The sequence below is a fragment of the Aedes albopictus genome, unplaced genomic scaffold (assembly GCF_035046485.1).
Source record: "Aedes albopictus strain Foshan unplaced genomic scaffold, AalbF5 HiC_scaffold_545, whole genome shotgun sequence".
NCBI classification, from domain to species: Eukaryota; Metazoa; Arthropoda; class Insecta; order Diptera; family Culicidae; genus Aedes; species Aedes albopictus.
Genome location: NW_026917360.1, coordinates 1 through 25000, shown reverse-complemented (window position 1 = coordinate 25000; position 25000 = coordinate 1). Strand labels below are relative to the sequence as shown.

Sequence of the window (25000 nt, the reverse complement as noted above, 5' to 3'; positions counted from 1 at the left end):
GGTATATCTAAAACATACTGGAAAAACTTGTAATTAGAAGGCACGAAATGTTGCTAATTGACAAATTGAGAGATGAAATTTATGAAAAAAAAATCGCGTTCTGGTGGGACTCGAACCCACGACTCCGTATTCGCTAGACCGGCGGCTTAGATGCCTATCCACAATACACTCACGAAAGAGAGATGAGTTTGTGAAATAGGAGTAGGAGAGTTCACGGTGCGGCTTCGGAGTCAGTTTGGCTTACTATTCCGCAGAATCATTATTTGTTCTGTGGTTTAGTGGGTCAAGCGCCGGTCTAGCAAATACGGAGTCGTGGGTTCGAATTTCACCAGAACGCGATTCTTTTCACAAATTTCATCTCTCAGTTTGTCAATTAGCAACATTTCATGCCTTCTAATTACTACTTTTCCAGTATTCAGGTGAAATCTTAGAGCCAGTGAACACGAACACTGTAGGAATCATGTAGACCCGGTGACCCGTTCTTGAACCAAATCGTGACATATAAACACCATTTCATTTTTATTTATATAAATAGGTATGTATTGATCGATCCGCGATATTAAAAAAAATCGTTTTTGTCTTTATAGGGATAAAGCGCATGCTTTGAAAACATCTAAACCCAACAAGAAGTCTAAAAAGACCAAAGAATCAAAATCATCAAACTCCCAAGCTAGTAAGCCAGGAGCAGCCGCCAACGCCCAGTCTAAAAACAATTCCCCAATAGTAGAAGGTCCTCCGCTCTATCACACCATCAATGGCTACGTGGTGGATTTGCGGATTGCAGCTCTGCAGGAAACGTTCCGCCTCCCGAATGGAAAGCTTATTCAAGTTCGGAGACAACCGAAAAAAGGTTCTGAAACGGACCAAGAAGCTTCAACTAAACTTCCAACACAGCAACCATCGCAGCCTAAGTCTCCAGTAGTGTCGAATGCAAGTCCCATAGTACAGCCGCCTCGATCAAAACCAGTACAATCGAAGGAACCAGTTGTTAATGGGTTGCCTGATTCAAGCACATCAGTTCCACGGCCCGCACAAGGCACTCCAAATAATTTACCAACTCCACCGACCAGCGCACACAACACGAAAGCATCAAAAACCTACATCAATCGACGATCAGGTAATCCACCGGTGCGGACAACAGCTCCATCGTTTCGCATCGCCGAAACTAGAGGACCAGTCGTATACCCTCCATCGCTGTCTTCTCTGCAATCCCTGATGCATAAGGTACATGCGAACACTCCATTCGGCAATCAGTTGAAGGATTTCGAAGATCGCATGATCACCATCGCCGAAATCTCGTTGCACGTCGTATGCAAACTCAACAATTTGCTAAATTCGAATCCATACAAAAATGCAGCCGAGTCGAGGGACATCAAGTATCTTTATCACACCATTGGTTACCTTCTCGAGTACGCCGTGGGTCGATTCAACGACATGGAGCAAACCTGTGTAACGGACATTATAAACATGGGATTTACCAGTAAATGTGATCTAGGTCCACTTCAGAACAAGCAGGCCGAACAACCATCTACAGACAATCCGCCTACTGAAAAGACGCCTTCTGAGCAGCAGCCTACGCCTACTGAAGAGCAGCAACCCACTAGTTCAAACGACAACCCGCCTACTAGTACGGAAAAAGACAAAACACCTACCAATTCTGACGAGGAACAGCCGTTACCAACGAAGAAAGTAAATGAGGAAAAGACTTCAGAACAACCACAATCGGAAGTCTCGGAAGCAGATGAACCGGATGACGAAGATGACGATTGTGCGATCATCGAGCCACGAACCGATATCATTGAAGTGTATTCGGACGACGAGAGCGACGAACCCAACGATGACGGTAAAAGTGGAGCTCAAACGGCTGAACCAGCGTCCATTTCCATCAATCCGAGGCAACTGCGGATATGCTCCGATACGGAAAGTGTCGATCGAGGTGACGAAAGTACAAGCGATTCGGACAAATCATCGGAAAAGACGGCGCCTCCAAAAAAGCAGTCGAGTGACAGCAAAGACAAGCAGACGAATGCCAAGGAACGACCAGAATCGGGAAGCAAAGAAGTGCAGGCGACAGTGGAAGAAACGACGGAGATCGAGGTGGTAATGAATGAAGTGGAGGAGACCACGATCGTGCATGATTACTATTATGAAGCGTACACGGATGACGACGATGATGACGGGGATGTAGTGCAAGTGCAACAGGATGTTGTCGAGACAATGGAAGTAGATGACGATGACGACGAAAACGATTCGAGTTCGCGGGAACGGCAAGACGGCGAAGAGGAGGAGACGGAAGAACTGATAGAAATCATTGAGGGAGATGTTGACCTAGATCTGGAGGAAGGACAGGAGTATAAGGTGATTGAAGTCGTCGAGGGTGACTTCGATAATTGGTAAGACGATTTTGTACAAAGCTAGTGTTTAAGTGCGTTAGATTCTTAGGATGAAAAATTATTGAATATAAGTATAAATGAAGTACCTTGAAAATCCCGTTCTTTTTCAATCAAATGTCCGAAATTAAAGTTAGGTATCTTGATACATTGATGGTCATAGCGTAGCATTACTCTAGCGTCGGGCGCATACATACAAATAGGTATACTGCCGTGAATCGCATATCTGTCCCATTCGCAAAGGAAATCCAGTTGAAAACTTTGCCGAAGACCGCAAAGTTATCCAACGCTTGTGAAAAAAGTTATAGGGTCTTGCACCATTTGGGCAGGTGTACCTATTTTGGGCACTTGCCGCTATAACTAAGTCAATTTCAAACCGATTGATTTCAAATTTTGTATAGCGTTAGACACGTATAGTATCTAACTCTGTACAAAAATTCAAATCAATCGGTTTGAAATTGACTTAGTTATAACGGCAAGTGCCCAAAATAGGTACACCTGCCCAAATGGTACAAGACCCTGCTCTTGTTAATTTAGGTCTAAAATTTGATTTTTATTATTGATGTTATTCCTTTGCATCGAACGATCTGAACGCAACAACTTTTGTCACAAGTGTCGGATCACTTTGCGGTCTTCGTCCTCCACTTGATCGACCCACCTAGCTCGCTGCGCTCCACGTCTTCTTGTACCGGTCGGATGACTCTCAAGATGACTTCCTGGTGTTCTGTGCAAGTGAGTACCTAGGTCTTTTCCTGAGATTTGGATTTGTTTCGGACCAATAAGCATAATTTCTTGAATTGACATTCATACGACGTTCAATGTACTTTATTCTGTTGTAGGTTTATCTTAGTAACTACATAGTTCATTTCAATGTGAGTCCTTCCGGCATAAATTACTACTATGTGCTCTATGTTGATCAAATACCATAAACATTACTTGCATTCTAGGCAATCAAATAAAAATGCTCTGAAGCGAAGTATTCTTAGATACTGATAGCTACGGACTGATATTCAGGAATATACCCTATAATCAAAAGGTATTTAATTAAAAAAAAATGATAATACCCTAAAGTTCTAAATCGATATTTTGATTCCAATAAGTTTACGTTGTGTTCGTGTATGTATAGGGTTTATCATTGTAAAGTAGTGTTACACTACTTACTGCGCTAGATCAAAATTATATAGAACCACGTGACAATCATTACGTCCCGTTACAAATTTATCAACTACGTCTACGTAAAACACTATTTGTACAACTTGGCTTATGCTACTCAAAAATCACCACTGATCATCTCAGGTGAATTGATATTTTCCACATCACCGACTGCGGCAGCCATCTTACCCATCTCCAGCATCTCATCGCCAAGGGCGTCTGCCATCTCATCAAACTCTGCACCGATTCCATTGGAGTCACTCGTGCCGTTTTCCTCCAGCACACCGTTACACTCTGCCAAAATTGGTTGTTCCGCCACGGAGCAACCAGCTTCATCTGACATAGCTCCTTGTGACTCGTCCGGGGTGATCACGGCCGCTGACAGAGCTTCGTTCTCGTCCACTTCCATCTGTTCTGCCGGAAATCCTTCTGGCGAGGCGACGGCACTTACTTCCTCTGCCATTTCATGATCACCTTCAGCGGGTTGATCTGCAGCCAGTTCCCCGGTAGCTTCTTCGGTGGAATCAATCATTTCCTGAAGCTTCAGGAAGGAATCTTCGATTTGCGCAAGAAGATCGTCGCCCGTTGGTTGCGCCTCAAGAATTTCCTCAACGGGAGTTTCAATGGCAGCAGGGGTTGCCTCTGGAGATTCTTCCACGGAGGACGCTTCAGCTTCATTGGGTGGAATGTTTTCTGCCAGTGTTTCCACGGTGGCAGATTCGTCAAGGGCGGGTTCTTCAGCCTCACAGTTATCCGAGGGATCAACTTCTTGAGCTTGAGGCGTTGGTGAATCGGCAGTTGGCTGCTCTGCTAGAGGATCATCGGTTGACGATTCAACATTGTTTTCAGTAATGTCTGGTTCTGGCTCAGAAGCGGTGCCGGTCTCAGGTACTTCGGCCGCTTGCTCATCTTCTGCGGATTTTTCAACAGTCGAATCCGCCAGTGGATCTTCCTCAATGGCTTTGGGTGATGCTGGTATTTCTGAAATGTTTAGTTTAATTAAGTCAAATCATTTTCAAATTTGGTATCTACTGATGTCAGTCTTGTGCCAAGATTTGCTTCAGTGGGAAATGTCAATAGGTATAGGAAACCTGTTAGGACAAACCTAAAAACTGTCTGAGAAAGAACGCCAAAAAGTTAAACATTAGATACTTTACTTAGGTTAAGTAATTGTCTTTACTGTATAAAAAAATTTAACTTCAAATTTAATTCTCCTAAGATGTTACACTAGGCGCACCACGATGAGGTAGTGCATGTTTACCAAGGTTGCCTGGGTCATATTGACCCCACGGTTAAGACGTTTGATTGAATTTCTAAAACTTCAGTTTCATGACAGATGTTGCATTACTAAAGTTAGTTGTATATTTGAAGGAAGTATCGGGCAAATATTTTAAAATGCATGTTTACTGTTAGTGGAATTAACATTTCAAAAAAATATAAATTAGAGAACTTGACATCTTAGAACGTAATTATGACTTCAAATACACTTCTAATGACCACACAAACGATATGTAACAAAAAACGGACTAACTACTACATAGTAAAAAACAGGAAATACGAACAATTGATTTATTTGAAGCCCTTTCTTATGGTTCGGATATGTTGTCATTAGCTTTTTTATTTAAACTTCGATTGACTATCTGTTAAATAACTATTCCTAGATCTTATCAAATCTTCATTGAACAATGTCAAAATCGGTTAAATAAATAAATAAATTTATTTCATAATAACAAAGAAACCTAAGTCTCACAAAAGCTGACTGGCAGAAACTGTCTCCAACAAATAACGCGAGTTCTTACCTCCAGTTTCACACGGTTTCGCCTCTTCTTCCGTTGAAATACTCTCAACTTTATCTTCCTGTTGTGCGTCAACTTCCATTGCCTCTGAATGCTCCGCTTGCTCATCTTCGTCATTTTTATCAGTTTCTTCATCCATAACTGCAGTCTCATCGCTTTCCACTGCCTCCGAGACTATCTCCTTCGGAGATTCATTTTCCTTATTCTCGTCTTCTTTACTAATTTCAACGGGTTCAGTCTGTTCAACCTCTGTTGAGTCCATCTCCGTGCCCTGTGGCTCTTCTGCCTGCTCTTCAACCGTAGCTTTTGCCGCTGTTGATTCTTGCTTATCTTCCTCAGAAATAGCTTCTTGTTTGTCTTCTTTAGACACTGACTCTGGCTTATTTTCTTCGCAAACAACGGCAGCATCGCCTTTATCTGCCGAACCATCCACGTTATCATCCGCTTTCTCTTGTACCGGTGCCTCGTCCTCAGCAACGGCAGTCTCTTGCTTTTCTTCGTCAGACACTGCCACGACAACGACAGTTTCTTTTTCGGCCGATGCATTATCTGCCGTTTCTTGCACTGACTCGCCATCGTTCGAGTCGACGATTTCCACCGCATCGCTGTTTTCCTCTTCACCGTCCTTAGATGCCACAGCGGTTTCTTGGTGGGCTTCCGAAGCTTCTTCGGAGTTCTCAGTAGCTTTTTCGGCGCTCTCAGAAGCTTCTCCGTGGGTTTCCGGAGCGGCTTCTTTCTGTGCTTCATCGTTATCATCGCCATCGATTATTTCCACCAGATCGTCGTCGCTCTTGTTGTTGTTATCAACATTGTTGGTCTTCTCGGCGATTGATTCTGCCGAATCCACGGTAATGACTTCTTTAGCGACATTTTCTTCAGCGGTGGAGATATCTTCGGCCTCGGCAGATTGATCCATTGTCGTATCATCTTTGCTTGAGGCTTCGTTTTCGGCTGAATCGACCTGCTCAACGCTGTCTTCCGCAATGGGTTCCATGGATGTATTGGCTGTAAAGAGGAAAAGGATCGTTATTAGTTAAACAATGTACCTATCATATCTTTGATAATTCAGTTACGAGAACTATACTATAAATACCATATGAAATATATTCCTCTGTCCTCGTCAAGATTCAAATTAAGACCTCCCATAAACCCCCTAAGAAATAGGTTCAGGGCCGTCTTAGGAAGGGCTATGGTAAATTTTTGGGGGTACTACAGTGTTTCAGGAAAATTTCAACGGTGTTTAGGGGATTTCATGAGAAGGGACTTCCATGGAACCTCTAAAACCACTCTCCTTAAAGTATTCCCTTCTCACACAAACTCTCCATTCTTAAGAACCCCGAGTCCAACTTTCGCGCTCCTTCGCCACTCAATTGAACCTCCATGCGACTCCTTTGTCTCCATGAAACCTCTTCAACCTCTCTGGGACCCCTTATTACCGCTCTCTCTCTGTCTTGAACTCTAAGAGACACCTATCCCCCTAGAACTCCCCCAGACTTTTAAAACTCCAATTTTGCCACTTAATCGCTCCTGAGACCCCTGCCCTTACTCCCTTATACCTCCTGCCACCCCTTCGGTTACCTCAGTTGCTCCGGAAATCCCCTTGTCTTAATCTCAAACCCTCTTGAGAAAAACCTGTTCTTAAAACTTTTCTAAAACCCAATTCAATTTCTGTACTTCCAATTTAGTGCACTACCGTGAATCCCATATGTGTGCCATATGCGTAGGATATCCAACAAACATGGGATTGATATGCGATTCACGGCAGTTCAATACATTACATTATTACATATTAGAAAATTCCTACGATCACATACCACCCACCACCCAAAAACATCAAACACTCACCGTCATCCTTCTCCTGCAGAATAGCAGCCACGGCAGCTTCGGTCTCCTTCGGACACGGAGTGCTCTTGTTCGCTTGGTCGTCCTTCTTCTTCTTGCTGGCACCATCGTCCTCGTCATCGGAGTCTAGCGTAATGACGGTCCGGTTCTGCTCGATGATCTCGCAATCGTCCTCGTCGTCACTCTTCTCTTCACCTGGATTACGATTGCTAATCTGTTCGCCCATCATCACAAAGTCCGACTCCTTGGTGAAGCCCATCTTCTTCACATCGTCGACACACTTCTCCTGCAGGGTCTTGAACCGCCCGATGGCGTAAGTCAGCAGGTACGACACGTGAATGTAGAGTTCCTTAAGATCCCGCACATTGCGGATGTTTTTGAACGAGTTGGAATTGGTCAGCGTGTTGATCTTGTTGACAATATGCTGGCAAATTTCCACACCGGACAACAGTTTGCCCTCGAAGTTCTTGCGAGACTTGCCGAGTGGAGAATCTTCATGCGGTCCGTTGACCATGTTTTGTAGCAAAGCCAACGTAGGCAACTGAAGAGCAGGGTTGATCTGTCCAGCAACGATCGTGGGTTGTGGTTGACCAGCTTGAGCTTGCTGCATCAGCAGTTGTTGCTGACGCTGTTGTTGGAGTATTTGTTGCTGCTGCTGCTGCTGTTGTTGTTGCTGGCGCTGTTGTTGCAAACGCTGTTCTTGAAGCTGCTGTTGCTGCTGTAGGGCAATATTGATGTGCATGTTGGTACCACCACCATTGGTCATGCGAACTGGGGCAGCTGGAGAAACGCTAACCGGGTTGAAGTATGTATTGGCTGGTTTCGGAGCAATGTTTCTAGTTGCGGGAACGGCAGTTGGGGCGGGAGGTGTTGTTGGTGCTTGCTTACGGACCTGGATCAACTTTCCGTTGGGTAGCCGATAGGTGCCCTGTTGAGCAGCCGTGTGGAGATCGATCCTGTATCCATTGATAGTGTGATAGACAGGCGGAGGAGCGGTATTCGCTGAGTTGGCCATGGTGGGCATCCGCATTGTAACTGGAGCCTGATTGGCTGGAATGGCTGGCCGAACAACCACTTGTCGACCCGGCACTGTAGTTGGCATAACCGGAGGTGGAGTGGGTTTCGGTGGTGTCGGTTTCGCTACAGGTGGAAGCGTCCTTGCAGCCACCAATGGTGGCGGTTCTTCCGGACTCATAAACATGCTCATAATGTCCGGAGTGCAAACCACTTCGTTGTTGTCAGTCTTTACCTTCTTGGCCGAAGGTGGAGTACTACCCGATTGCTGCATCGGGAGTAACGGACGCGGCTGGGCTCGCTTGTTGTCCGGTATTTTTGCAGCTCCTGGTGAGAAATCATCGGCTGGCCGTTTGGTGGCTTTCTTAGTTGCGATCGGAGTGGTGTTCTTCTTGTTTTGTCCTTTGCCGCTGCAACATGTGGTGTTGTCCTGCTTCATCAGGTTGTTGATGGTCTGAACCGATAGGTTCTTGTCCTTCATATCTCTGAAAGGGTACGCAAAAAAGATAGACATTTTTTTTACTTTTTTGAATATATGAAATGGGTGTAGAGCGTGTATGTAAAGCGATTCTATGTATTTAATTTCGATACATAACGATTAGTAACCGAGTAAAATGGTTACCTAGGAAACTGTTTCCTAGAAACCAGTTTATATTTAGACGTTTAAAAAAGTAAATTATAAAGAAACACAGGCGTGTGTTTTACAGTTGCACTAAGAAATTTTAAACAGGCTACAATTACAATATTTGATGATTATAAGCTTCACTTCTAATGTAAGTAACATGTATAACAGCCTTGTCACATTCCCACAGTACGCTCATCGCAAGATTTGAATTGCATAACTGGATGCGTGTAACATTTAGGCAAAGAATCGTTCAAGAAATTAGCAAGCGTGCCTTTTTTTGACTGCCGCAGTACACAGCTGAGCAGAAATGTAAAGCGGAAAATCAAATGGAGCTCACCATGCAAAATTTCTTGACCATTCGGCCAAGGATAAAATTGCACTGCACTCAAATTACTGGAGCGATTTCGTTTGAGGTGCATACAGTCATAGCACAATCCTGGATCACCCACAGTTATGGATCATTTCCATTTCCATTTCCATTGGACTGACTTAACTAATAATGTGATAGTGATCCATAGTTGTGCGAAAACTGCTACTGCCGCCACTCGCATAACAGTCCCATCTTTACTGGGTTTCCTATTAATATGGGAATGGGATTATTTTGCGAGTGGGGGCAGTGTACTGCCATGAATCGCATATCAGTCCCATATTTGCTGGATTTCCTATGCAAATGGGGCAGATATGCGATTCATGGCAGTGTACCTAGCATAAGACAAATAAGATATTCGCTGTTAATGAGCCATTTTACAAACCGACAACGATGTTGAAGATGATATTGATTTTCTCGTGATGGTGATACCACCGCCTGTCAAATTTTCATTCATAAAATCAATCCCTCTATAAGCCATTTTACGAGACGTTTCGGAGGCGATCAACTCATTTTATGAATGAAAATATGACAGCAGCTCGCGCTGTAGCACATATATGTTATTATCAATATTTATTTTTTTTTTCAAGTATTAAAATAGTTATTTTTCGAAATGGGAAAGTAAAAAGTTACACTCGTACACAAATTTGATCTTGTTGAACCAGTGAACTAATGAAGAGACTTGGTGCAAAAGAGAGACACAAAATACAGGACGAAGAAAGGGAGTATGAGAATAGGAGATATTAATGAACTGTCGCAGAATTCATTCATAAACCACGTAGGTTTTTAGGGGGAGGGGCTCGATATAAATTACAAATGTCTAAGAGAGGATAGGAGAGGGGGGGTTTTTATGATGAAGAAAATAACTATCTTAGGCATAGAGTATCTTTTTGCCTGCCAAACGTTTTCCACATGCAAAATGGGTCATTAGCAGAGGAAGCGCCTTGGGAAGCTCTTAGTTAATAACTATGGACGTACTCTTAAGCTAGTATGACACTCTTTGACCAATGCCAAATATTTGACCACTTTTGACAGTTAAATTTTGACCAAGGTGTACCTGGCAAACAAACATATTTGTCACTCTCGAAAAACGAATAGGGACAAACAGATCCAAACAATCTGCCAAAATTTATCTGTCAAAAGTGGCCAAATATTTGGCGTCTGGGCAAAGAGTGTAATAGCACCCTTAGAACACTAAGAAGAGAAGCAAGCTTTGTCCCAGTGATGACGGTACGCCAAGAAGAGAAGAGGGAAGGAGGAAGTATCCAAAATCTCCTGTGAGAATGGATCATCGAATCTACAAGCGTTACCTACTAGTAAAGGGTGAGTCGATAATTATTGTGCCATTTTCAAACTAACGTAACTTTTTTCCTACTTCACTAAAATCAACCAAATTTTGTACAGTTTCTCCTTAGAGTCTATTGTTTACATAAAATGAATTGAGCAGTTATCAGTGAGATTCCGCTTGATATAGAATAAATTTAGTTCACAGTTCTAAAAAAGATGTTGTACAATCACATGCTAAAATCTAAAATCATGGTATAGCGCCTTGGAACAATTAATGATTATACATTATCGGATCATCTAAATGTTCGTCAATAGGTTTCAGGAACGATTGTCTGTGAAACATAAGCTTAGAGCTGGGTGAAAACCAGGCACGATGCACATAAACAAACCAGAGAGCTTTAATTATTTGTTGCAAAATGGAGCCTGAACATGTCCACATGGAGGGCGTTAATTGAAAATGTCGTGAATTTCACTAAAACGCATCCTAAATTTGAACCTATACCAAAAAGTTGAAATACATACATATACGAAACTACAGTAAAAATTTGGTTTCATTTCGTTAACTGTAGACAATTTGCGAATCACTTGAAGGTAGGGTGGCACAATAATTAACGACTCACCCTTTAATTTCCCGCAAATTTACCTGATGCCGCCTTTTTTGTTTATTTGTTTTATTTATGTGTATTGTAACTTAACTTCGAAATCCCCTAAGCTTCTCTTATTCGCATAACAAACAGTTCCAGGTTTACTGGGTTTCCTATTCACATGGGACTGTTGTGTGAATGGGGGCAGTAAGGCAGCCTTTATCGACGCGTTTATTCCATATGGGGCTCTAATCCTGAATTGTGACATACTCAAACACTGATATAGAAATCAATAAATATATAAATCAGGCGTTCGATTTGAATAGGTCCTAAGTTTGCTGTAATTCCTATGTAGATTCGACCTATTCAAATCGAACGCCAGAAATGTAATGAACAAAATTCGAAACAAAACTGAGACTGGAGGTCTGTGTTAACACAAAAAGGCGAATCTTTTAAAATCAAAGTGGATCCGAAAGTCTGTAGGGGTACGCACTAAACAGATTAAATTGCTGCGTAATGGATAGTTTCCACTTCGTACGTACTGTGCAAAAAGATAGGACATGTAATGGTCAAGTAATGATTCCGCTTCAAAATTACTTATGCAGCTCGCAGATGGCAAGTAAGGATAAAAGTGTAACACTCGTAACGCCTCCCGTGCGAATCAAATGGAGCTGTCACTCAAGGGGTTTCCAACTAAATTGATTACCTGTCACTACCGAAAAAAATACTCTGATTACTCATTGATTACTGTGATTACTATGATTACTTATTGATTACCATGATTACTATTGATAACTCAAGATTACTGCAGATTACTCAGATTACTTCTTATTACCATGATTACTTGTGATTACCTTGATTACTTGTGATTTCTTATTAATTACCAAGATTACTATTGAATACTCAAGATTACTACTGATTACTCAGATTACCTATGATTATCATATGATTACCCATGATTACTTTGTTTGGTTGTACCGTTGATTACTTAGTTGATTACATTTGATTACCATTGATTACATCTGATTACCATTGATTACATCTGATTACTATTGATTACCTCGGATTATTATTGATTACTTCTGATTATCATGATTACTTGTGATTACCTTGATTACTTATGATTACTTATTGATTACCATGATTACTTGTGATTACCTTGATTACTTATTGATTACCAAGATTACTGTTGATTACTTGTGATTACCTTGATTACTTATGATTACTTATTGATTACCAAGATTACTGTTGATTACTTAAAATTACTACTGATTACTCAGATTACCTATGATTACTCACGATTACTTTATTTGGTTATACCGTTGATTACCTAGTTGATTACATGTGATTACCATTGATAACATCTGATTATTATTGATTACATCTGATTACCATTGATTACATGTGATTACCATTGATTACTTCGGATTACAAATGATTACTTCAGATTACCAAGATTACTTGTGATTACCTGATTACTCAGAGAAATCGAAAGTAATCATTGATTACTTGTCACTAACAAACTTGTTGGAAACCCTGTCATTTTTTTTGCGGAAAAATTGTCCGCCATATTATTTCGTAAGGAAAAGTAACGTTTCTCCCCATACTGGATCAGTTGTCAAAATTATTTGCGGAAAAAGGTGGAATTTTACTTGAGCGCTCTACTTGGCAACACGAAACTTAGCTTAAGCCATGATTTTTGCTTGTTTGAAATGTTTCATGACATTGTAAATGAAATAATCAAACATTGCCTTGGTGATCGCGACGTTTAATCAGTTTACGCTGTTAAGTGAATCCACCTTTTATTTATTATTCTAAAAACATAAAAAAAACCACACCGTTACCACACCCCCTTCCTTAGGGAACGTTCACAAATTACGTCCAACATTTGGGGAAGAGGGAGAATCTAAAAGTGTGACAGTACGTGTATTAGGTTTATAAAAAAATAGCGTACCAGTGAGGGAAGGGGGATTGGGGTGGTGTTATGCCACATGTCCGAAATCAAAGCTTCCTGGAAGATATAATACAAGCCCAGGGATATCTTGCGGGGATAAAAAAAAATCGAACTTTTTATTGACTAATCTGAATGTACACTAGATAGATAATACACATTCCAAATTTTATAAAGATTGGAGCACTTGAACCAAAGTTACAGCCCATTGTACCGCGCACCCTCTATGTACAAAGACAAGGAATTTGGAATGTGCATTGTCTTCTATAGCGAGTATAGGTAGGTACTTTGAAATTATGCATTAGAAAAAGTTCGATTTTTTATATCCTTAATCGCAATTTGCTCCAAGTGATGCGTCTATTTGTCTGAGATTAAGTCATTTTAGGGGCTGTCCATTATTTACGTAAGGGTTTATGGGGGGAGGGGGGGTTTTGAAAAATCTTACGCGCCATACAAAAAAAAGTGTTCTCATACAAAAAATCTTACAAGGGGGGGAGGAGTTGTCGAAAAATCGCTAAAATTCCCTTACGTAATTAATGGACAGCCCCTTAACAAATTGCGTTTTTGACATTTTTAGTCCCCGATCAAACGGTATATAGTCCACTTTATGAGCCGATTTTATGAAGGAATATTGACAGGAGGTAGCGTCCAATAACCCGTGAAAACCAATATCATCATCACCAATGTTGTCACTTCGTAAAATGGCTCATAGGATATTGGTTCCCTAATTACTGGGTTTATCATTGTTGTTTAGACTTCTATGATAATTAGAAAACCCACTGAATTGAGCTCGAGCAAAGTTGTGAACGTGACCCGCTGCGTGAACTTCTGTCTACGACCAAAATTTTCGAAGCATAATTTAGCGCTGATTACGAAACCCTGCTTTAAAAATTTAAAGTAGAACAGTTTTTGAGGTTTAGCTCAATATCGAGTTTTACAACAACTTTTCAAAATATAGAATTTAATAAAATTAAAATATCTTGCGTTTTGATGAACCAGTTTTAAATCTTTTCCCATAAATCATAAGCTGAATATAATACCATTCGATCATCTGAATGCAGGTTTTGCATCCGATTGATTAAATTCAAGAATCAAGATATTGGCAAGTTTTGGGGACGATCTCCTTGAATTTTGGCACATTTTCTAAAAATATATGAAGAAATGTATTTTTTTTTAAAGAAAAAAACAATTTAAAAATTGTTTCTCAACGTTTATTTGACATATCATATGTAGGCGAGTTACAGTATAAAATTCAGCTCAATCGGAGCATTGATTGTGGAGAATGAGATGTGTGAAGTGAGCGATTTTTCTTAAAAAAAAAGAACAAAAATCGATTTCAAATCATCAACCTTGTATGGAAAGTCGAAAAAAAATCACGTTTCACGTTTTCGAACTCAGGGCATAATTCTACACCAGAAACGATCATCAGCTTACCGAGTTCAAAAATGCTGTAAACTATAGTGTAATGAATTCGGGCCAAGTCTAAATGGGTGCAAATGTCGCAATAAGCAAGTGGCTCCCATTTTCATCCTACAAAAAACAAAGGCTTGAAGCACTGTTTGTTTTGTTTATTATTTTTGTATTTTTGTTAGAAGTAAGCACCCATGAAAACAAAAAGAACGGAATCAATCGGTGCCGTAACCGCTTGTTTTCGAGTAGGATATGCGAGCGGCACACATACCCTAAACTCAAATTTCGAAAAATCTCAATTCATTCACATTTTTTTTTTCTCGTGAAAACATACAAAACAAAACCAAAATTGCCCAAATCGAATATTTCGTTCACGAGGTATGCGCAATTCTACGTATCCCACTGCATTTTTTATGTAAAAAGTCATCAAAAACTAGTTGAAGGTAATACATATTTCGAATGAATGCACTAATACAACTCTCAGGTAAGAAACAAAAGAACCGCTTCCCTAACCATTCTTTTAGCCGAGACACAAACCATACATCGTGCAGCCCCTCGTCGGCATAGGCGCAAATGTAATAAAAAGAAAACTCTAACCAAACCCAAAGTCCCTGCTGTGACGAAACATCTGCGCCGCATACACGCTCACAACGCCCGACGACATCACATCACACGATACCAGGCGACCAGCCCAACCAGCAGCAGCAGCTTGTTCAACAATCCGTTTGTCTGTGCACGCAGAGAGCGAACGCTGCATGTGTGCACAATACCAACAAACGAGCATCGCAACCCGGCCCGGGTATTGATACGGAGAAATCGCTGGCTGGCGACGAGAAACCGACCTGCCTTTGCTCTGCTGAGCCATCTTTTGTCAACGCTTCATGGGCGATGAGTATGCGGAGGCACAACGAAACAACGCAGAGCAACATCAGCGTTGACTCAGCATTATCGGAAAAGCAATCAAATTATCACATTATTTTGAAAGTATGGGGCATTTGTTCAACATAATGCTTTGTGAATGAGATTTTTTCGAATGTTTATAAAATATTGTATGGAAAATATTTATATTATTCTTGAAAATATGTAATATATTTAAATTACTTTTTTTTCGTACTAATTTTTGTTGAAATTCGTTGATACAAATATTTCACAGGTTAGGGATCGTTCATAAGCCACGCGATCCCTTTAATGTTTTCGCCATTTTGTTGTTCATTGATGTCATCAGCTTTTACTGGATACATATTTGAAGCTCCAAAGTAATGCAAATTAAAACACATGACATATTTTTACAATGTAAGGGGCCGTTCATACAAAACGTAAAAATCAAATGTTGGTAGTCTCACAAATCCACCCAGCTCCTCTCTCGTAGACTTTCGTCCGTCCAAAATTTGAAAATTTGTGTAGAGGGTAGAATTTGTTCAGACCCCCTCCCCCCAAAAATCTACGTGGTTTATGAAGGCCTGTAATGCAGACACAAACAGGCAAAGGCGGTTGAATAATAGCAAACTGTGATAGATTTTTATGATGCTCTTTGTAAAAAGGCCCAGCGGGGTCTTTTTAGAGAGATACTGATTTAAAAATTACGTTACGCTTTTAGTGGTCACTCAGAGTAGGGAATGTTCATAAATTACGTCCAACATTTGGGGGAGGTTCTAGGAAAGTGTGACAGTACGTGCGTTTGGTATAGGAGAATAGCGTGACAGAGGGGGAAGGGGGGTCTAGAAATCCCGAAAAACAAAGAACGTAATAAATTAATCTTCCATGCATGAATCAAATTTCGTTTTTTTTTTTGTGATATGTTTTGGTAGAGAAGTGGGTCGATCTCGGCAGAACTTCTGTTCTGTTTACTTTTTTGCTATAACCTAATCAATTTTGAACCAATTGACATTTTTGTACGCGGTGAGATACTTATAGTATCTAACTGCTTACAAGAATCCAAGTGAAAGTCTTTTATAATGTCTGGACTAAATGAATGGTCGTTAATTTGTGTAGTTCGATATTCGTCCATAAATGACGTGAGTATTCATTATTTTCGAACCACCAGATTTCTGGATGAAACCTAAGATTTTTTGGATGAATATCCTTAATTTTCTACATCTTGCTCAAAACTTGACATAATTTATGGACATACCCTTCTGTCAAGTAGAAATCCTTTACTTTATACTTTGATTATGAGCTGTCACATTATTTCAATCACCCATAAACGTTGAACGCCATCTTTCAATGACCCCTAAAGAGTCCATTGGATATGGAAACGTAATAATACAAAACATTATTTTAGTCCGACATTCATCCATGTCTGCCATGATTCACGTTGTGTTGACCATTTGTTTTACTTGTTTGGTCAAATATTTGTCATGCGTACACTGGCCACACTTCCTCCTTTTTCACCTAAAAGTTTACGTTGTTTATAAACGGCCATCTAACAGAAAAAGGACCAAATTATTTGTGTTATTTCGAGTTTTATGAATTTTGAAAACATATTCAAACATTTTATCATTCTTTTTTTAGTTTTAGACATAATAACTGCCAAACAATAAATAATTTATAAAAGTTAGTCTTTTTACTTTTTGTCTTGTCCTATATTCGAAATATTCCAATGTTTCGATTCTAGCAAACATCAATTCAAACTCCTAACAATCGCGTAACTTATGACCGCACCCCAAACGCCATTTTGTTTTTCCACATCAACAAACGCGCCTGGCAGCAGTGCTATATTTAACCTTCCCACATCGACAAGCGGCTTGGCTTGCAACTCTGTACAGCAATGCCGAGCCGTGCCGTCGATCAACGCAAAAGTAGCACATCCACTCGAATGCCAGCTTTTTACTTTTCTCATACTCCCATGCCACAAATTGAACGTGATTGCGATTGCGGCGACTACAGCGTTGTCGTACACTGCTGAAGTCATGCTCACTCTTGTCCATCACGTTCGCTTCTCTGCCTACCCGGTCGAATACGGTCGTCTTCCAACTATCGCTACGACTGGCATCTCGCTGGTAGTCACCTACCCTATGCACAACGGAACGGACGGCCAACCGACAAAAATCAATTCACGCTTGTATTGCAGCTTGCTCGCAAGCAAAGGTAGATCCAAGCATGCTTGTGTAGAGCGAACAAAGGAAATACGGCAACGTTGTGCTTGTGGCGTTTTTTGGAACGACTGTACGTAGATAAGTAACAACGGCAACGTCGCACGATTGGTACGAGTTTTGACATTCTCTTTTAGTCATTTGTTCGTTGCCTTGGCGGTAGTTTTACTTTTACTGAAGTGTGTCATAAGCCAGTATGGGGGATTTTATGACAACTCATCGCGATGCATGAGTGAAAAGTTATTTAAACTTACTATCTGACGTTGTATGTATTAGTAACAATCAATTTGTTTGATTGTTGAAGTATGTTTGTTTAGCATAAAAAAATCAGAATATTTATGTAAAATATATCCTTTAAGAAATATTTAAGTGTAGATAATAAAATGATTATATATGAAAATTATAACAAAGTATGTTTTTAGTAATATTTTTCCACAACTATTTTTATGTTGCTTTGGGCTTTTTAATATGAAAGTTATACAACAGGTTATTATAATATTATCTATATCTATATATATATATAAAAATGCAGTGGCATACGTGGGACCGCGCATAACTTGCGAACGGGTGGTCCGATTCGGGTCGTCTAAGTTTTGTTCTGTTAGTTTTCACCCAAGGAAGGTTTATGAGGCCTAAAACATGGGAAAATTGAGAGTTTTTGAAAATCGGGTTATCATACATTTTGAACGGGGACTTGGGCGATTGGCTAGGGACTTGAAACGTCAAAAAACGCAGTAGGCAAGACAATGTTTGCCGGGTACAGCTAGTTAATCTATATAAATAAAAATGGAATGATGTTTGTATGTCACGAATAGGCTCGGGAACGGGACAACGGATCTACACCATTCTTTCAGTGTTTCATTCGTGCAGGGCTCCGACGTGTTCGTACGAAAAAATAATAGAGAAATCGACCAAAAACGCACCGAAAACGAAAAGGTTTGAAATTCTATTCTGCGGGGCATTTTTTTACAGAGCTGCATGTCGAAAAACACAGTAGGCAGGCAGAAAGACGTTTGCCGGGACAGCTAGCTAATAATAATATTTATCTAAAAAGTTATAAAATCTTGAAAATGGACAAATTTTCTAAAGTTTTAAAACTTTAATTTTTTTATAATTTTAATATTTGCACTTGAATATAACGTATGTTATATATTTTACAAAAAATGTGTTAAAATTTTCTACATATTTAAAAAAATAATAAAAAAGGTCTTATTTTTGAACTTTTTCGACAATTTTCAAACAATGTCGTGTAAATCAAGTAACGAATAATATGCACAAAACCGAGTAAGATATACAACATTTTTCGAAAATGTATGTAATATTTTTAACAATTTTTTAGCTACATATGAAAAAATACAACATCGGAACATTAACTAGCTTTTGTAGTCATATATTGCAACATATAACTATAGTTATGCTTCTTACCTAAACTTTTAAAATACTTTAAACATTATAAAAACAACTAAATTATACGACTGAAACATAACCTCGCGTAGCGAGCAAGACTCGAACCCTGATGATGGCAATAAATCGTTTATTCTCCATACGGTTTACACACAGCGCTCGGCTGCGGACGCTCTCCATCAGCCATCCACGGTATGTTACCGCAGCAACCCAGGACGGTAAGTAGCTGAGAGATACGTCAGAAAAAAAAATCAACCTACATCACAACGCACGCGCACAGCAGATACCCGCCACAGAACTTGTTTTTTCGTTATTTAGCAGCTCTTGGTCAGGGCATCATTTCGCTCTTCGGAGAAGCGCTCGTTGTTGGCCGTTTACCCTATTATCGGGGTATAACCGTACTTCGCTCGTTTCATCTTTTCTTTCGCTGAGTCTGCTTTGTGTAGACTGCTGGTGGGTTGATGTTTGGACGATTTCGTGCAGATGTTGAAGCAAGCTGTCTACCCGGATTCGACGAACGATGTCGGTTGTATGTATGTGTGCGCGTGAGCATGTATGAAAAGAAAGCCACGCTATGAAAAAAGTACGAGGAATACGGAGAATTTCGTCGTCGAACAAAGCGAGCCTGGTTGGAAGCAACGCGAAGGCGGCCATTTTGTAAATTCATGAATGAGTTCACCAGTATAGCAGGTAATAAATGTTGAACAAACTTGGGAAAAAGTATTCAAAATTATACAGGATTTTAACAATAGGTATTTTCTGTCGTATGAAATTAACTGAAAAATATGCTTCAACACTATCATACTGAACGACAATAGGTTAACGATAGCTGAATCTACCGACGTTTCGAAATACTTCTTCAGGGTGGTAGATCACAATGTTGCATATATGTAGTTCGTTTATTTAAGGCTCAATCGTGTGTAACGCTTTACGGAGCAGAGATTTTTTTGGTACAATAAAAATAATTCAATACTTACTTCTTCTGCTTCTCGATGTAGTTGACCAACGCCCAGTGCTGGGCGCGCAGGTGCCACATGATTTTCGGGGCACAGCTGAAGCACTGCCAGTTGTCATTGCGGGAAATGTCCTGCACGCAGGCACGGGACAGGTTCTGCACGATACATTTCTTGCAGAACACGTACGGACATTTCGAGCAGCAGTACACTTCACCACCCTGTCCGCACCAACGACAGTACAGTTCGCTGCCATCTTCACCCTTATCGAACTCTCCACTGTTGTAGAAGGTGTGGCAGTTGCGGCAGTGCGATACCCGTAGTACGGGATGCATACGGATTATGGCTTCCGTGATGGGAGCCGTACCGAGGTGCATGTAGCATGACGTGCAATGTACCTTGCGCTCCGAAATTTTGTTCACATTCGGGAACGCTCGCATGAAAAACTGCTTCTCCTGGTCGGACGTATCATCCTCGAACTCGAGGCGGAACCCTGCGGGGGGAATAAAATAGATAAGGTTAGGCTAGAAGATATATTTGGCTTCTATGATGTAAGTTTGTAACTCATTTAGAAAAAAGTGGAAGATGCGGTCTAACTTATGAAAAGGCCTTTTTACAAATCACAATGATGGGGATCTCGATCGCGTTGCAATGTTCGAAGGAAAAAGTGAAAAATGACGCGTGTTTGGGGCAGTTGCGATGGAGATCTCGATCGGGTGGCATTGATCAACGAATAAGAACGAAGAGTGACGCGTGTTTGGGGCACTTGCGATGGGAATATCAATTGCGTTGCATTGTTCTAAGAAAAAAGTGAAAAATGATGCATGTTTGGGGCACTTGCGATGGGGATATCAATTGCGTTGCATTGTTCGAAGGATAAAAAGAAAAATGATGCGTGTTTGGGGCAGTTGCGATGAGGATCTCGATCGCGTTGCATTGTTCGAAGAACAAAGGGAAAAATGACGCGTGTTTGGGGCAGTTGCGATGGGGATCTCGATCGGGTGGCATTGCTCGGCAGAAAAAAAACTAAAAGTGATGCGTGTTTGGAGCAGGTGCACATTGTCCTTCCTCGTGAAGTGATAAAAATGGATGCACACTTGGTAGCCAACAGTATTGCAGAAAATTGAAGGAGTCAAGGAGTGGTGGCGGTCATCTGATGACATGGAACTGGGTGAGATCATTCCGATTTTTTCTTTACATCCTAGAAGGAGTTGTGGTAATTTCGCCAATGCGTTTTCATGAGGACTCCTGGAGTCTGGTAATATTTGCAAATTAATCTTGTAGCTCTGGAGTAAACGACCAATGAGGTGACGCGTTTAATATTGAACGATCGTTGACGTATGTGCATTACCCTTACTATCACGACCAAATAAATCATAATCGGGATGAAGACCGTGACGTGCATTTTAATATAACTAGTGGATCATATCACCTACCAAAGGTGGCTCCAAGATCCACGCCTTACCCTTCCCTACTAACAAATATTCCTCCCCGAGACAACTGTGGGGATGCTGTGGATTCCACGGTTTCTGGTAACAACGGTTGTTGAACTAACATTCCTTCCATCTCCCGATGACCGTAAGGACGTGGCCGGCGCCATTATTGACCTTCAAATATTGAACTCTCGAATTGTGCACATTGAGAGTGTGTAGCTAGTCCCAAGCACCATTCATTGGTTCTCTGTGCAACTTCGATCGTTCTAGTGAATCATGGAGTACACACTCAATCCTGAATTGCCTGTTCAGCACTTTTTTGACGAAAATAGAACAGCAGAACTATTTCGGTAGCTTCGGTAATCGATTTTACTGAGGCTCAGTACACCATCTATCAAAACCGGGAGCAAAAGGTAAACAATGTAGTATAGCTGTATTCAGCTGTTCTATTTTCGTCAAAAATTTACCGAACACGGTATTCCAAATTAAGTGTGTATCAACTACTATGTGTACGGTTATCTTTGCTTTGCTTTGCTTTGCAGAATCAACTCACAGCTTGGCTTCTACACGCATTCAGCAACACGATATTCTCAAGCGTCGATATCCGTGTGGGTAGCACAGATCGAAAAAAGAGTGAAAAATTCTGTGATATATGATGCACATGTTTGGAGCGTGGGATATCCCAGAAGTTTACATGACATATCATGTAAGTCATATCATGTAAACTTCCATTATATGTCATGTAAATCCGCATGACTCTGAGTGTTTACATGACATATAACACAAATTTACATGATATATCATGTAAACCATCATAACACTAAGTTTACATGACTAAAATGAACTTTACATGACGTGTAAATCTCATTATTTTTATCTGTGTGGGAACGAGCTCAGTGATCTCGACGTTCATGGATCGATTCTAGTCTGCAACATTTTACGATTTTTCTGCTCTTTTCATAAGTTTATATTATGTAATTAGGTCATAACCAGCATTATCAATATTCATAAGGTATTCTTATGGCATCTATACTTTACAGTTATTGCTAAATTTCATAAGGAATTTCGATTAATTTCGGTAGTTTACTTCGCTGAGTGTAGGTGTCAAACGTAAGCAAAATCAAGATTTCTGTATAGAATCGCTAGAGTTTGTTGATAACTACATAGTGTACCCACTTCATTTTTGAGTTTCGAAACTACATAACCCTAAATTCTTACTTTTCGAAAATGGAATTGCTATAGGAACCATGAAATTCAATATTGATTTTCATTGGTTTTGGATTTCCGGATAATTGTTAAAATTATATACGCAGATACCAAGTAGAGCGATCATGTAAAATTTCCCATTTGTAAAACTACACGTATGAATCAATTTTTCGACATTTCTGCATTTTTTGTCGACGTTTTGACAAGTATCACTTACACTGCCGTGAATCGCATATCAGTCCCATCTTTGCTGGATTTCCTATGCAAATGGGACAGATATGCGATTCACGGCAGTACATTTCTCAATGTTTTCCATGTATTCCGTAGAACTCGTCACACGTTAAAATTATTCTTCTCGGGGAAAATATTTGGCTTCGATGCATTTCTTCCAATTCAATTCGATTACAATTTTATTTGGTCCTTGAGGAACTGCTTCGTTATGAAATATGAGTCAAAATTCGAAACATTTCCCAATATTCCGAATTGCTAAATAGTTTGAGTATAGTCTAGTTACAGAGAAGCATTAGTGTGGTGTTAAAGTTTCGTCCAAAGGAAAAGCAATGTTGGGTAATTTAATTTGTCGGAATCCCTTAAGAAACAGTTTTTAAGCAACGAAACTTCTAGCAAGACAGCCGGATTTTCTCTGGTATCAACTACATGAAAATGTGAAAATTTGAGTGATTGAGAGAAATTCTAAACAACACTCTGATAGAACTTCAATATCACGTTGGTGTTTTAGTAGAACTTTTTTACTTGAACCACTAAGGCTGAAACAAATTTCGATTATCTATTATGTCACCGCAGGTTCTTCTGGCGATCATAATAGACTTCGGCTTCGTCTTCATATTTCAAAATTTACATTACTATTGGCTATAAAAGACAGCTATGCCGTCTTCGGCCAGAGGCCGCACAGTCTGAACATTACTAACATTAGACAACGGACAACACAACACCCAGTGTAGAATTTTCCGTTTGGCGAAAAGTTTTCCCCGACTGGACCATGAATCGAACCCACATTCCGAGAATTACGAGATACCCAAAATACTGGTGCCACTAACCGCTCGACCACGAAGCCCACTTTAAGGCTTTAAGATAGACACACTCTTCTGAGTGGAGCGGACCTGGTGTGATGGTTATAGCACGTGACTATCACGCCAAGGGCCTGGGATCGAATCCAACTCCAGACAAACTGGGTTAGGAAGGTACTCGGCAGCCGCTTACTCAGAAGAAAGCTGCCTTTTTCTCTACGATTTTGCGCGAGAAAAACTTAAATCTGCGCGATTCAGGAAATAAATTTGCGACAAATCCACGAGTGTGAAGGTAAGTTTGTGTTTTTTGTTACTTTACGTTATGGAAGAAACCCAATAAATCCATTAAATTGAAATGGGCTAGTTGAATACTGGATAAAAAATGAACTTTTGATTCGTAAATCAACACAACTCATTTTGATTATTGTAAGCATTCTGCAAATGAGTTTGAAGACATTTCGGCAAAACTCTCGTTATTTTTTTTTTCTCCAAAAACATTCTTAAAAGATCCATTGGGCGATTTTCGATAAGAATTCGTTAGACAATATCTCAGGAGAAACATGACGAGAACTAGGTACTAAATTTGTGGAAAAAAATGAGAGGCGATTGAAAACCATCAAAGATATTTCTAAAAAAATAAAGATTTGAGATAAACAGAATGAAACAGGGACACTTTCTTTAAGTATTTCTGAATATTTTTAAAGACAGTACCCGATACAATTTTTTTAGAAGAATTTATAATCCCACACGAATTTGAAAAGGACATCCATGAAGAATTATTATAAGATCACTTCGAAATATGTTTGAGTAATGTAGTAGGGAATCGCGAATATAGAAGCCACTTGGGCGGTGGCTTCTATATTCGTCTGTTTTCCACTATAACTCAATGTTGAACCAATGAATTAACTACATCGGCTGTTTTCCTACTCTCCGCATCGACCAATGTGGCGCTAGCTTCTATGCGCGAAAAATCGCTAAAAGTAAATCGCAAAAATATTGTATGGCGAATACCATCTAAAGGCAAATTCTTCAAAGTGGAACACATTATTCGAAAAAATATTTGGTAGTGGTTGTGCACAATGGTAACCACTATTAAGCCTACCAAATATTTTTTCGGGAAAAGCTTTGTATTTCAAGTAATTCAAGTTTAGATGCATTTCGCCATACAAAATTAAATTGATTTACTCCTGCTGATCAACTGTGGCTGCGCGCAAAGCGGGTAGTCCATTGACACAACTTTTGGAATGTGGTGAGATAGGTATAGTATCTACCCGTGTACAACATTTCAAGTCAATGGATTACCCGCTTTTCGCGCAGCCACAGTTGATCAGCAGGAGTAAATCAATTTAATTTTGTATGGCGAAATGCATCTAAACTTGAATTACTTGAAATAGAAAGCTTTTCCCGAAAAAATATTTGGTAGCCTTAATAGTGGTCACCATTGTGCACAACCACTACCAAGTATT

The 25000-nt window shown here is 40.1% G+C and overlaps 2 protein-coding genes across 2 annotated transcripts; one reads left to right on the top strand and one right to left on the bottom strand.

The window, feature by feature from the left end:
- Positions 1 to 587: 587 nt before the first annotated feature.
- LOC134284693 (uncharacterized) lies at positions 588 to 2475 on the top strand (the record flags this gene model as incomplete). Its single annotated transcript, XM_062843799.1, is given in 1 exon segment — positions 588 to 2475. A coding segment is annotated over 1 exon segment (1810 nt), but the record flags the coding sequence as incomplete, so codon positions are not given.
- A 712-nt stretch (positions 2476 to 3187) lies between these two features.
- LOC109418706 (uncharacterized) lies at positions 3188 to 20360 on the bottom strand (the record flags this gene model as incomplete). The annotated part of the gene is given in 4 exon segments (XM_062843797.1): positions 3188 to 4523; positions 5342 to 6343; positions 7184 to 8679; positions 19892 to 20360. Coding segments are annotated over 4 exon segments (3830 nt in total), but the record flags the coding sequence as incomplete, so codon positions are not given.
- Between the last annotated feature and the right edge of the window lie 4640 nt (positions 20361 to 25000).